At 35.3% G+C, this 13,274-nt stretch overlaps 1 protein-coding gene across 5 annotated transcripts in view; it reads left to right on the plus strand.

The window, feature by feature from the left end:
- CNTN3 (contactin 3) overlaps positions 1-13,274 on the plus strand; it is a 327,555-nt gene that overhangs the window by 80,717 nt on the left and 233,564 nt on the right. For all 5 annotated transcript variants that reach the window (XM_077858046.1, XM_077858048.1, XM_077858044.1 and 2 more), the window contains one exon: positions 2,986-3,120. In XM_077858046.1, the coding sequence (XP_077714172.1) occupies positions 3,066-3,120 (55 nt within the window). In that variant the 5' untranslated portion in view covers positions 2,986-3,065. The remainder of the gene's footprint in view (positions 1-2,985; positions 3,121-13,274) is intronic.

Raw genomic sequence — 13,274 nt, forward strand, 5'->3', positions numbered from 1 at the left:
TTTTTTTTATTATTTATTTGAGATAGAGACTAAGGATAGGGAGGGGCAGAAGGAGAGGGAGAAACTGTCTCCACTGAGCAGGAAACCTGATGCAGGGCTTAATCCCAGGACCCTGGGATCATGACCTGAACTGAAGGCATACCCTTAACCAACTGAGCCACCCAAGCACCTCCTTGGATGCTTTTTAATGATTATGATATTGTTACTACAGGATGCTTTGTTAAAATTTGTCTTTTCTTCTTTCCTGAAAGTTCCAACTACTTGTTCTTTTTATGTTTTTTTTTTTTTTTGTTATTACCACATTCTTTCTGATTTGATTTAGTGTATAAACTGGATGGCTTTCACTCCTCACAGGAGGAGATACCAGTTCACTGTTTTTCTCAAGCCTTTCCTCTGTTCAAGACTTACCTATTTTCTCCAGACTTTAATAAATCTTGATATCACTCCGAATTTTTTATGAATCGGACACATCATATATAATATCATTGCATTTCATATTCCCATGCCTTTTGTGACTGCCATTGTATTTTACTTGAGGGTTTAAAAAAAATCTCCTGCTTTTCTACTTTGTGTGTGTGTGAACATGCATGTGTATGTTTGTGTAGTTTATGTTACCCTTCTTGTGATTTCTGGAGAACTTTTCTGACATGCATGATTAGGAGGAGATTATAACATTTATGGATATCAGTTATAAGTTAAATATAATCTAGAATGATTTCAGTTATCATTCAGTTTAGTAATTGAAAACAATTATGAACACAAAATCTGTCACTGATTGAGAAGAAATAAAAGAAGGAAGGCTAAGTATCTATCTGAAAGCCTTTGATCCAAGTAGGGGAACTCAGCCACTGGAAAAGCTTGAGAAGTGTAATGATTGATTGTGGCAGAATGTGTGTCCTCACTGTGTACTTAAATCATTGAGTAATTTTGGCCATCAGTCTTTTGGGATCTGATGGTGTTGAAAATAGCTTCAAAAACTCTCATGTTCATATGCCTGCTGTGATAGACACTACATCTTCCCCACACATAACCTCTAGTTTTTTGTCACTTCAGTGCAACACCACTTCCAGTTCAGTGCAACACCACTTCCAGCTGAAGTCATGTTTTTGGCCTCTGGAGCCATTTTGTTTCCCCCAACCAGAGGTTAGAAGTGCTGTGTAGTTAATACTTCCTAAGAATAGCCTTCAAATGGTGACTAATGGAGGTTGGTGTATAAATACCCCAGCTCTCTTGTTCATTGGCGAGGATAACTTTGGGCAACTCTAGATAAGTCTTGAATGACTCTGAGGCATGCATTCTACTAGGCCTGGACCTCCAGAGTTTCCCCAGCAAGAGTAAGCTCCCGTCAAACAAACATAGGGATTAGTGACTTTATTTCTTACCCTTTATTGACTTCCCTCCTCCCCATCTCCTTTCTCCATATGCTGACATTTTTGTCCTTCACCACCTAAGTAGACTGCTTGCACTTGAATTTATTTAGCAGTGTTTGTAATAGGGGAACCCAAGATACTTGGAATTTGTAGTAATGGGGCTAGTGAGAGATGCTCATAGATCCCATGATGGTGTAAGTTACTTGCCTGCAGTTCTTTAGAAAAGTAGTTCTCAAAAGGTATTTCTACCTGTTTCAGGTTCCCATGGACCAAGTTTTACCCAAATGCTGGTATTTTTGTTGCAGTTCCACCTCTTACTTCCCCCCCCAACAACATATATTAGATTACAAGTGCACAAGAATAATGTTACTAGACAGAAATGACTGATTTAATATATTATTTTAAGTACATAACTTGCAAGTTGTCATATTTTTACTATCAACACTGTTATCTGGACACACTTCATTCCAATCAGATACATCACATCACACATCAAGATCTCATGATAAACCACCACTGTCTTAGGAAAGCTGAGATTTCTCTGTCTTGCTCAACAACAACTAATACAGCTCAATGCATAGCAGCTGCTGAACCAGAGTACTAAGCATTTCTCCTAATGTGGATGATAGTCAAAGTCATTAATTCCCCTGTATGGAACCATCTGAGTTTCAGCAGTCCAGAAAAGATTCTCCAATTTTAGGTGTGCACATCTAGTCTCCTTGATCATTAACCATGCATTTGTACTAGTTTTGAATGGCCACTGAAAGTGATGCAAGGTATCCACGTAATTCTTTTCTCTCGATCAGCACGTTCAGTTGAGTTTGTGAGAATTCAAGAAAGAAAGTAGAAAATTGTTTCATTTGCAATATTCTCAGACTGAACAATTTCCACCATTAGCATTTTTTAATCTGGTTTATGCAGCATATATAATTGAGGGCTTTCTGCAATTGTCTCTGAAAAAATAGGCTTAATATGAGCATTGATAATGCTATTTATAATTTATATGTCTTATTAGGGATTCAGAGACAATGAAAATGGGGCTTCACGGTATCTGCATGATTTGACTCTTAGTTTCATCAAAATGTTATCATTAGAGAAAAATGAGAAAAGTTAGGATTTTAGGATAATATGTTATTTGTTCTAATTATTATCTAGCTAAAGTTTTAATATTTAATATTTTAGTATTATTGAACATTTATAATTCTGTAAAGCTGCTTCCATCTGCATATCCATTACATAAAGTTTTTATTAAAAACTTTTTTTTTTAGAGAGAGAGCATGCAAGTTGGGGAGGGGAGGGGTCAAGGTAGAGAGAAAATCCGAAGCAGGCTCCAAGCTCAGCTCAGAATCCAACGCGGGGCTCAATCTCAGGATCCTGAGATCATGACCTGTGCCAAAATCAAGAGTCAGATGTTCAACTGACTGAGCCACTCAGAGACCCCACAAAAAGTGTTTCTGAAGTATCTATATTTCATACATCTTCTCTTTTGTATCACAAAAGATTTGTTTTGTTTTAGGATTTTGAGTGGCTGTGAATGGCAGTTATATGAAAAGAAGAAAATCTGTTTTAAAAGCAATTTTTTTAAGTCTAACTTCTTTGTACATATATTTTACAGATTAAAGGATTTACCTGAAGACAAAGCATTCTATTCATCAGAGACTGGACAAGAGTTACTCTTGTTTTTGGCAATTAAAGATGATGTTGTCATGGAAACAGTTGATCCTGCTTTCATTCATTGGCTGCCTAGGAGGTAACAATAAACTGTATTTTTAAAATTAAGGTTAGAACTATACTTGAGTTATATGTTAAATAATTTTAAATGTTGAAATAATACTCTATCAGTAGCAAAGAGAAATAGATATTTTTCCCAGAAAGAAAATTCCAATTTCCTCTTCTGATAATTGGATTCTCTTCCCAACTCCCTAATTTTTGCAAGCTCTTCTCTCTTCCAAGCAAATATAAGAATACCTAGTAATACACACGCACTGTACTATTATAACAGTTAATCACAATTTGAGGATATTAATTTGTGACTTTTTTTCCAAAAGGAGCTTAAAGTTGTAATCTCTAGTATACAAGGAAAAATAGAAGTTTTAAAAACCACCAGTATTTTCATATCTAATCTTAAAAAGAATGTGATTTTTACTTTCGCAAATAACGTATTTTAGGAATCAAAAATTAATTTTGTTTTGTTTGCTGGGTGAGTGGCAAAGTAAAAGAAAATTTTTTAAAAGTAAAATGAAACATATACTACATTTAGTATTTTTAGTTTCTTTTATTGTTTCCCTTCTTTGTTACTATAAAAATTAACCAGCACCTAAAAAGTTGAAAGAATAGTATAATGAATACACATGTACATGCTGTTTCTGTTTGTTTTTTTTTAATTTGAATTTTATGCCATTTTACTGTATTTGTTCTGTCCGTGTGTCCATTTGTTTGTATTTCCTTTTATCTGTTTATTTATTTATTTGGCTAATGTATCTGAAAATAAGTTCCGGAGATCATCACCTCTCACTTCTAAAAAATTCAGTGCCCATCTCTTGAGGAGACAACCGATTTTCTGCCTAAGCACAATTTCTTTATGATACCTAAGGAAACTAATTTAAAAAGTAGCTTGTAATTTTTCTTTTCCAAGAGGGCAAAATTGGTGTAGGATGAGGACAAACGTATTGCCAGGTAAAACACGTTACTTAAAGAAATGCATATATTCAAGATTTTTTAACTCTTCTGTCAAACTTAAAACATTCTTCACATACTTAAATAAAAATATATGGCAAAAATTCATAATCAGTAAGAGATTATAAATTAAAATCTCCAACTTTTTAAAAAAGATTTTATTTTATTTATGCATGAGAGACACAGAGAGAGAGAGCAGAGACAGACAGAGGGAGAAGCAGGCTCCCTGTAGGGAGTCTGATGCAGGACTTTTAAAGTAAAGTTTTTGTTTCTTCTAAATGGATGTTCATCCCCTGTGACGCCTCAGTCTTGCTCCTAAACTATTATCTTTGACTGCTTCTAATCTGCATTGAAGAAAAATGGACCAACTATTTATAAATTTTTGCCTTTTCAAGTAATGATTAAAGAAAGATCAACACAGATATTTAGACTAGAATACTCTTTTCTTGGATTCTTTTTTTCATTTACACAGTTTCAAATTTGAATTCTGTTGTTGAAGAGGGGACCAAAATGAAAAAGGATTGTACTGCAGCAATATTATTATTTACTATATTAACTTTCATAGAGCAACCTTGAAATTTCCCAAAGAAGATATATGCAAGAAGTGGAAGTGTAACAACAGAAAACAAGATGAGTTTATCACAAAGTTTTCAGTTGTAATTTACATATTTTTGAGCAAATTTATAGAAAAAGCAGTATCCATTTTGCTAAAATGTTAAGCATCATAAGTTTATTTTTTTAAAGATTTTATTTATTTATTCATGAGAGACACAGAGAGACGGAGAGACACATGCACATACACACACACACACACAGGCAGAGGGAGTAACAGGCTCCATGCAGGGAGCCTGATGTGGGACTTGAGTCCAGGACTCCAGGATCATGCCCTGGGCCGAAGGCAGGCGCTAAACCGCTGAGCCACCCAAGGATACCCATCATAAAACAGTTTAAAGGTCAACTTAATTCTCTGGATATGTTGATAAGAAAGCTTTGAGAATTTCTAAGGAAGAATTGGATTAATTGATATAGGTAAATTTTATGTAGAATGTTATTTAGAGAATTGGTAATCTTCGTAATTATATCACAGAGAACAACTGGGCTCATACCAATTTTCTAAAAAGCATTGATTGTATACTTTATATACTTTGGTGCTCCTCTAGGTTCTATATTAAATTTAAGTTAAAAGTTAGGGGATCCCTGGGTGGCGCAGCGGTTTGGCGCCTGCCTTTGGCCCAGGGCGCGATCCTGGAGACCCGGGATCGAGTCCCACGTCGGGCTCCCGGTGCATGGAGCCTGCTTCTCCCTCTGCCTGTGTCTCTGCCTCTCTCTCTCTCACTGTGACTATCATAAATAAATAAAATTAAAAAAAAAAATTAAAAGTTAGTGTGATATTCTGCTAACCAATATGAGTAATCTTTTATGTATTAAAGTTGAAACTCTGTTCATGCTATAGGGATTATCTTATAACAAATGGCAAGTAAAAACACATTGTGGGAATTTGCTTTCTTAGAGTAGTGTTTAGCCAATGATATAAACTCAATAAATGCAGCAAGTGCTTGATAATTATGTTTCCATTACATATATTTACATTAAATATGAGGCATATTTAAGCTTTTATTATCCATTATTTTGTGCTTTTATTTTTCATTTCCTTCTGTTACTGTGTATATGCATGTTTCCCCCTGCAACAAAGAGGCAAAAGTAATTTCTGGCAATACTTTTTCTTTGGACAGATTTGACTGATTTTCTTCAAAAAAACATTAGGGTTCATTTGTTGTTAAACAGATCCCTTTTGGCATCTGTTTATGCAACACATGTAGTTTTCAGTGGAGAAAATGGACAAAACTCTGTCCGTGTGGGGTTTACATTGTGTCATGGTGAGGTAGAAAATGGCATCAAGTTAGAAGATGATAGTGCAATGGGGGGAAGAGAAGCAAAATATGGTGAGAGTGTGGGAGATTGGGATGTGGATTGCCATTTCAAGTAAGGTCAGTCCTCCTCGAGAAGATAACATTTGAACAAAGACTTAGAGCTGAATAAGTTGACCTTGTGGGTATTTAGAGAAGAGAGATCAGGCAAAGACAATAGTGCATGCCAAGGTTGTAACATTTGACAAGCTGAGTGTTCTAAAAACAGCAGGAAAGCTAGCATGGTTAGACCAGGAAGGAAGCAATAGTTGAGAGCCAGGAGGTAATGTGGGGATGGATGTAAGAGAAAATGAGTAAATGAGAGCTTTTATTCTAAATGCCCTCAGGAACCATAGCATAGTTGGAATAGAGAAGTGATATGATCTCACTTACTTTTTAAAAGGGTCTTGATGTATGCTGTGTTGTAGATTAATTGTGGAGGGAGAAGTGAATAAGCAGAGGCATTAGTTAGAAGTTAATATAATCATCAGTCAAGAGGTGATGGTGGCTGACTCTAGGGTGGTAGCAAGGTTGTTGGTCAAATTCTGTATGTATTTTGAGGGTAAAATCAGGAAGATTTTCTGGTAGAATAGATGTGGGGTATGAGAGAAAAGGATGAGTTGAGGGTAACTAGAAGGCTATGTCACTATTCCCTGAGGTTCAGCGATTCCTCCCTTCAATCATTTATTCATTGAATTGTCCGATAATCTCCGTATTGACCACTATGTGCAAATTAATTTTTTTTTTTTTTAGCTTTGAAATCTACCTGGAATTTTTTAGATTATTCCAAGCCTTATTCTGAGTAAATTTTTTGTTACCCCTAATTCTCTATGGGGGAAAAGTTTACGGCAAAGATTTTTCCACTTTGTTTTCAAGGTTACCTTTTGAATTCTTGATAAGTTACGATTTTATTCTGGCCTAATAACTGGTTAACACACAGATGTTCATATTTATTGATTAAAAAGTGGTTGCTTAATTCCAAAAAAAAAAAAAAAAAAACAACCAAATTACCTCTGTCCACCTCAGGAGGTGTGCCTCGTGGGTGGAATGAAGGCCAAACAAAGCACGGGTTACACAAAGCACAAAGTCAATTTAGTGGATCATGACCAGTGTTTTTTTTATTAAAATAGGTAAATTAGAATTAAAAAGAATTAATATAACAGCATGCACGGGTCACTTAGTAAATATTTTATGTTGAGCACTTATAGGCATTTGGAATATAGCAGTGAAACAAAACCAATAATATCCTGATCCTTCTGGAGTCTTTCTTTGAACATATGTGTGTAAAGTCCTGATAGTTCATATATTTCCTACTAACTTACTGTCAAAAAAGTTTAAGAGCTGGAAATGTAAGTAGATGAGAGATAGAGAAGAGAACTCTATTTTGAGAAGAAGCCAGAAAAGAAACATGTGGATGAGGAAAACAATAGTAAATACAGCAAAGTTAATAATACTAACAATATTAATGAATGGAACCTCACTCACTCTGTACTAGACACTGCAGAAGTGCTTTACTTCGCTCATCTAATTCGCAAAAATACAATGAGATAGATATTATCACTTCTATCTTAGAGACAAGGAGAACAGTCTCTAAGATTTTAAGTAACTTTCTTCATCTTTGTGGTTGTATCAAGATTTTTACTTCTCTTTGAAATCAAGGGATAGTCCTCTACTATAATCAGTAGTACTTACTACTTCAATAATTTAATTTCTGGAATAAAGTCAAAGTATAAGTCATGAGGAAAGAATAATCAAGAACTCAGGTGACTGTTGTCTCACGACTTAATTACCTGTAAGTTAATTGCTTAACCATATTAGTAACTCTAGATTTTCACTGTCCAATATGGAAGCCACTAGCCATGTGTGGCTAGTCTATATTGAGATGTACTATAAGTATAAAATATACAAAGATTTTCAAAGACTTGGTACCAAAAATATTAAGATTTAAAATCTCAGTAATTCTTTATTGATTAGATGTTGAAATGATAATAGTTGAGATATATTTGGTTAAGTAAAATATTATTAAAATTAATTTCACTTGTATCTTTTAACCTTTTTAAGTGTGGTTCCTCTCTCATGAAGAAATGTGGCTCCTAGAAAATTTAAACTATGTGTATGGCTTGCCTTTTATTTTTGGATAGCACAAGTCTAGACATTTATGAAATAGAAACCTGACCATTTTACAAATGTTTTTACTGTATACTAGCCCAATAGGAAACCAAATGAATTGAGATAATGGGACTTTCTGATTTCATATGATGAGTTGTACATAATTCCTTAAAGTGTATTGCCTAACTAAATTCTTTGTAGGCTGAGTTTGCATTTCAAGTGTCATTGCATGTTGAATGTAGACAAGCTCTTAATCAATGAATGTGGACATTGTAGACTTCACAGACTATATTATATTGTGTTATTAGTTTTAATCCTCTAGTGGGAAGAGCTAAGTAAATATGTCTTTTGGAAAGAGAAATTTCCTTGGATAGCTGAAATCATTGTTGATGCCCTGTTAAATAACCATCATGAAAAATATCATATTTCTATAGAGGTTTCAAGGTGTTCTTATATCATCAAATTCTTCTCTTAAAATTTTAATGAATAATCAGTATATTGGGATTTATAATACCTAAAAATTATTCATGAAATTAAGTAGCCATTAATCTGAGAAGGGAGGATGATCTTCAGTTGTCCTTAACCTTTTAGTAGATATTATGGTAGTGTCTCCAACATCTACTCTGTTCTACAGTTGTGAGTTAACCACGATGCTTGGACAAGATTGGCACCATACGAAGCTCCAGAGATGGACCTGTCTCCTTTGCCCCAGTGCCTGGCCTGAGTTACTGAGTTCATGGCAATCTTTTAGCCATAACTTTTTGTTCAAACTTTATGGAAAGTGCCCTGTCTCCTAATGTGTCTGAGTGAGGAATGCTGAAACCCTGATTGCTGCAGGTGGCCATCATGCAATCATCAGAAAAACCAGCCTGAGAGAAATGCTGATTCTGTGCATACGGATCGGAGATAGCAAAAGAAATAAGCTCTTCAGTGGTACTGTACTTACATGGCCCCACTCTTGGCTTAAACAGCATAAAGAGCAGTAAATGCCCCCCACCATACCTTCAGAATAAAGTGTAGCTCTTTATTCTGCAGAGCTACACTAACCCATGAACTTTGTTTGCCACTTTCAAGAATTAAGAAGGCAACCTGTACTCCTCATTGTATCCTTAAATGTGTTATAACTGAGACTATAGATCACGCCTTATGAGATGATTCAGATCATCTTGATTAAATAATTTCTTAAGAACTGTTGATATTGTAATTGAGGATGAAATATCTGATCACCAAACATGAGCCTTGGCTTCCTTTAACAGTGTAGACTTAGTAATGGACAACATCTACCAATAAATAAACAGAATTCACATATTTGGGCTGCATTTGAAAATCATGCACTCTGCTTGTTTTAAAGGCAATAGTTTGTGTACAAAGGACATAACATCTTTGAGTGCCCGAATCACATATTCCTAAAATGTGGTTAAATCCCGTTCTTTGTCACCTTAATGTGAATCACTTTCTGCACTTGTTTTTCATCCAAATCATGGTTAAGGAAAGCTTTAAAAGCAAACTAAACTTTTTAAGTCCTCTCTGAAATAATTGAGGAATATTTTTCAATTGGTTTAATGATGCCACCCTTATAATCACTGAGAAAACGAGTCTGTGGTGTTGGATGTGGCATTTCAAGTAAACTGTTGCCATAAACTCAAATTACTGTCATTTCTTCTGTGGTATTTGTGTGCAGTGTAATATGATTTGATGGCTCTGATACTGGTGAAATGGAGATGTCGCTGATTTCTGCTTATAAATCTTGACATCCTCCTTGTTTTCACCGATAAACTATTTCAAATCATCCTCCTCAGTTGCAGCACCCTAAATCTTGAAATGCTTTTCATTTATCCCTTTTAAATCTTGACAGTTTATCAGAGTATGAATGTGAAAATCTAGAGAAAAACAAGGCAAGATTGTTGGTGCATTTTGTTCTTATAACCTTGATCATTGATAGCTCCACATATTGGATTTTTGTAAGCCTGATGGTGACTAAGAAAGCATTCGGGGGACTTAAAAAATAATGTGCATTGGAAATGCTATTAGAGTTGAGCAAACACATGAGATTAAATAAAAACCACAATTTTATTTAGCTCTTAAAGTAGCTATTGTCTCAAATGTATCTGTTGATTAATTCACTGACTCCTGGAAATGCAGTGCTCATTCAAACCAACTTAATTGACTATTGCCTAAGTGATAAGTCATCTTAAAGTACTCCTCACATAAAAGTGTTTTTAAGTATCCCTGTGCATATTTTACCTTTCCATGGGGGTGTTTTAGCAGAGCTAAAAGGATTGGGTTTCTGCTATGTAGAAGTACAGTCTTTATTAACTCATGAATGACAGTGAACTTTGAGTATAAGATAAACACACACATGCACAAGCAAACACATGTGTATACCTGCATTTAAGTAAGGCACAACGAAAGAAATCTTGATTCTGGTCAGTAGCATCTGTCTTACAAATATACCTATGAGCAAAGAGAAGGCAGTGTTTATGTTGTGGTAGAGGGTGTCCCTAAATTACACTTCCTTGTCATTCTTCTGTTTTCACCACTTGCAGTACAGTTTTCTGTAGTCCACTTCAGTCTTTGTTATCTTTGACCCGAACTGTTGCCCTAACCTTGCTTTTCATCTCTTTGCCTTCTTTCCCTTCCTTTTTCCAGCACATCCCACACATTGTAACCCAGGTTATCTTTTCAAATAGCTATTCAACAGACATTTTCCTGAATGTTTGTTTTATGTAAGGCACTTCAATAAGTGGTATAGAAGAGGCTAAGGTGGATTGGGTTGCTATCTGTTTAGGAAGAAAAGGAAGCATTTATAAACAGTGAGAGAAGAAAAATGCTAAGATTTAAGATCTTATTTTTTAAAAATGCTGGAAAAAGAAACTAAAATGGAAGTTTTCAGAAGAGAGAACTTACAGAAATGAAGAAGGTTAAGACACCTGGGTGGTGCAGTCAGTTAAGCATCTAAGTCTTGTTTCTACTCCAGTTGTGGTCTCAGGGCTCCACACTCAGGGCAGAGTCTGATTAAGACTGTCTCCATCTCCCTCTGCCCCTCCTTGCTGTGTTTCTTTCTCAGATAAATAAGTAAATCTTTTTAAAAAATGAAGAAGGAAAAATATTCCTGGGGAGGACAGCATTTAAGCTGTATCTTAAAATAATAATAATTAGAGTGAACATACATTGAGTGCTTTACTTTGTACCAAGAATTGAAGTAAGGGCCTTGTGTAGATTGTATCATTTAATTCCTTTGGCAACCTTCTGAGCTTTATACTATTGTTATCCCTGTTTTATAAATCAGGGACTGATAGCTCTGACAAGTTAAAGAATTTCCTAAAATTCACATAGATAATAAAGGTTTGAACTGGGATTCAAAAACCAGTGTATAAGACAGCCTCACTCCACAGCCCATGGATATAACCATTATGTTAAAATTGGACATAATCTAAGAAAATGAGGCAATATCTTAGTCTGTTCAAACTGCATAGGCTGCGTGGCTTTAACAACAGAAATTTATTTCTCATAATTTTAGAGGCTGGGACAGCCAAGGTCAAGGTGCCAGTTGATTCACTTCCTGACGTCACTATTCCTAGTTGTTGACAGCCACCTTCTTGCTAGGCCCTTACATGACAGAGAGAAAGAGAGATTAAGCTCTTTGGTCTCATCTTATAAGGACACTAATGTTTACATGATGGTCCCATCTTATGGCTTTATATAAACCTCATTACCTCCCAAAGGACCCACCTCCTAATACTCTTATATGGGAGGATAGAGCTTTAACATACTATTTTGGGGAGGACACGAACATTTAGCACATAATAGGTGGGAAGGATTATTTAAGTGCGGAGAAAAGTGTAACATAGAATTGGATGCTGATTATACTTTGCAAGTATGGAATAGCTATGATTATAATGACAGTTAATATATGTTGAAGTTTTATTGCACATCAACCTCAGCGTGAGCAATGTTTGTGTTAAGTCATTTAATTATTGCAATGACTCTTTGAGATAGGTATTATTTAAATGTTATTACTTTATGGAAGGAAACTGAGGTACAGAGAGATTATTACCTTGCATCAAGCTACATGCCGTTGTTAAATGTAGCAACATTTCAAACCCAGGTAATATTTTTATAGATCTACACTGTCCATTATGGTAGCAACATGGAACTATTGGGCACTTGAAGGTATTGGCTAATCCAAACTAAGATTTTTTTAAGTGTAAAATACTGAATTTCAAAGACATATTTTGAAAAAAGAATAGATGATATCCCATTAACAGTATTTATATTGCTTGAATTTTGAAATAATATTGATATAATGGGTTGTTTATAATATATGATTAAAATTAATTTCATCTGGTTCATTTTCCTTTTGATCCCCAGACAATGTAAATTTTATATGTGTCATGTATCTTTTTTGTTTTTGTTTTTGTTTTTAGTGAGACCATTTAAATTCTGTTCTAAGCAAATTCCAATTATATAATATGGTACCAAGTATAGTTCTATTTCCATTGAAAATTACAGATGTAGATTTTATACCCTTAGCACACTTGAGGAGAAATAGTAGAGAAAAAGCTAGAAGAAAAAAGGGTTGGGACTAGAAATTGTTAAGCAAGGAATGAGAGCATCTTGACTTGCTGTAAGACCATTGCTCCCAAAGGATATTTGTAGGATCAATTAGAAGGAAGAAAAGCAAACAAACAAACAAAAGAAAAGACCTATCTTGAGGTCATTGTGGTACATGAATGTACCATAATGTGAGGGATAACTTCTGCCCAAACCAGGGTAGTTGGAGTCCTAGAGGTAAGGCTGGTGATGAGAGAAATTACAGAGCCAGAACTGAAAAGGTATGACAAGCAATTGGATGGTCTACCTGGTAAGGGAGAAGAGATTGTCGAAGACTTTCAAAGTTTCCAAGTTGAGTGGGAAGATAATGAGGCAATTAACAGAACTAATAAACACAGAAGGAGGCAAGGATTTGGATGTGTTTTGAGCATAATGAGTTTTGAGATACTCAAAGTGTGGGTGGTAGGAGCTGCAAGTCTGTTAAAATCAAAAGATTAGATCCCAGTGTTGGTGGAGGGAGCACATGGTATCCCAGCAGGAGATCAAGATGGGGGAGGGGTTTTCATTCTGAGAGCAACTGGGGAGCCTGTTTAAGGATGATGGGTAGAGAGTTATAGGAGGCAGACCAAACCCAGGTGCAAGTGTAAGAGGGAAGGAA

The sequence above is a fragment of the Canis aureus genome, chromosome 19, assembly GCF_053574225.1.
Source record: "Canis aureus isolate CA01 chromosome 19, VMU_Caureus_v.1.0, whole genome shotgun sequence".
Lineage (NCBI taxonomy): Eukaryota > Metazoa > Chordata > Mammalia > Carnivora > Canidae > Canis > Canis aureus.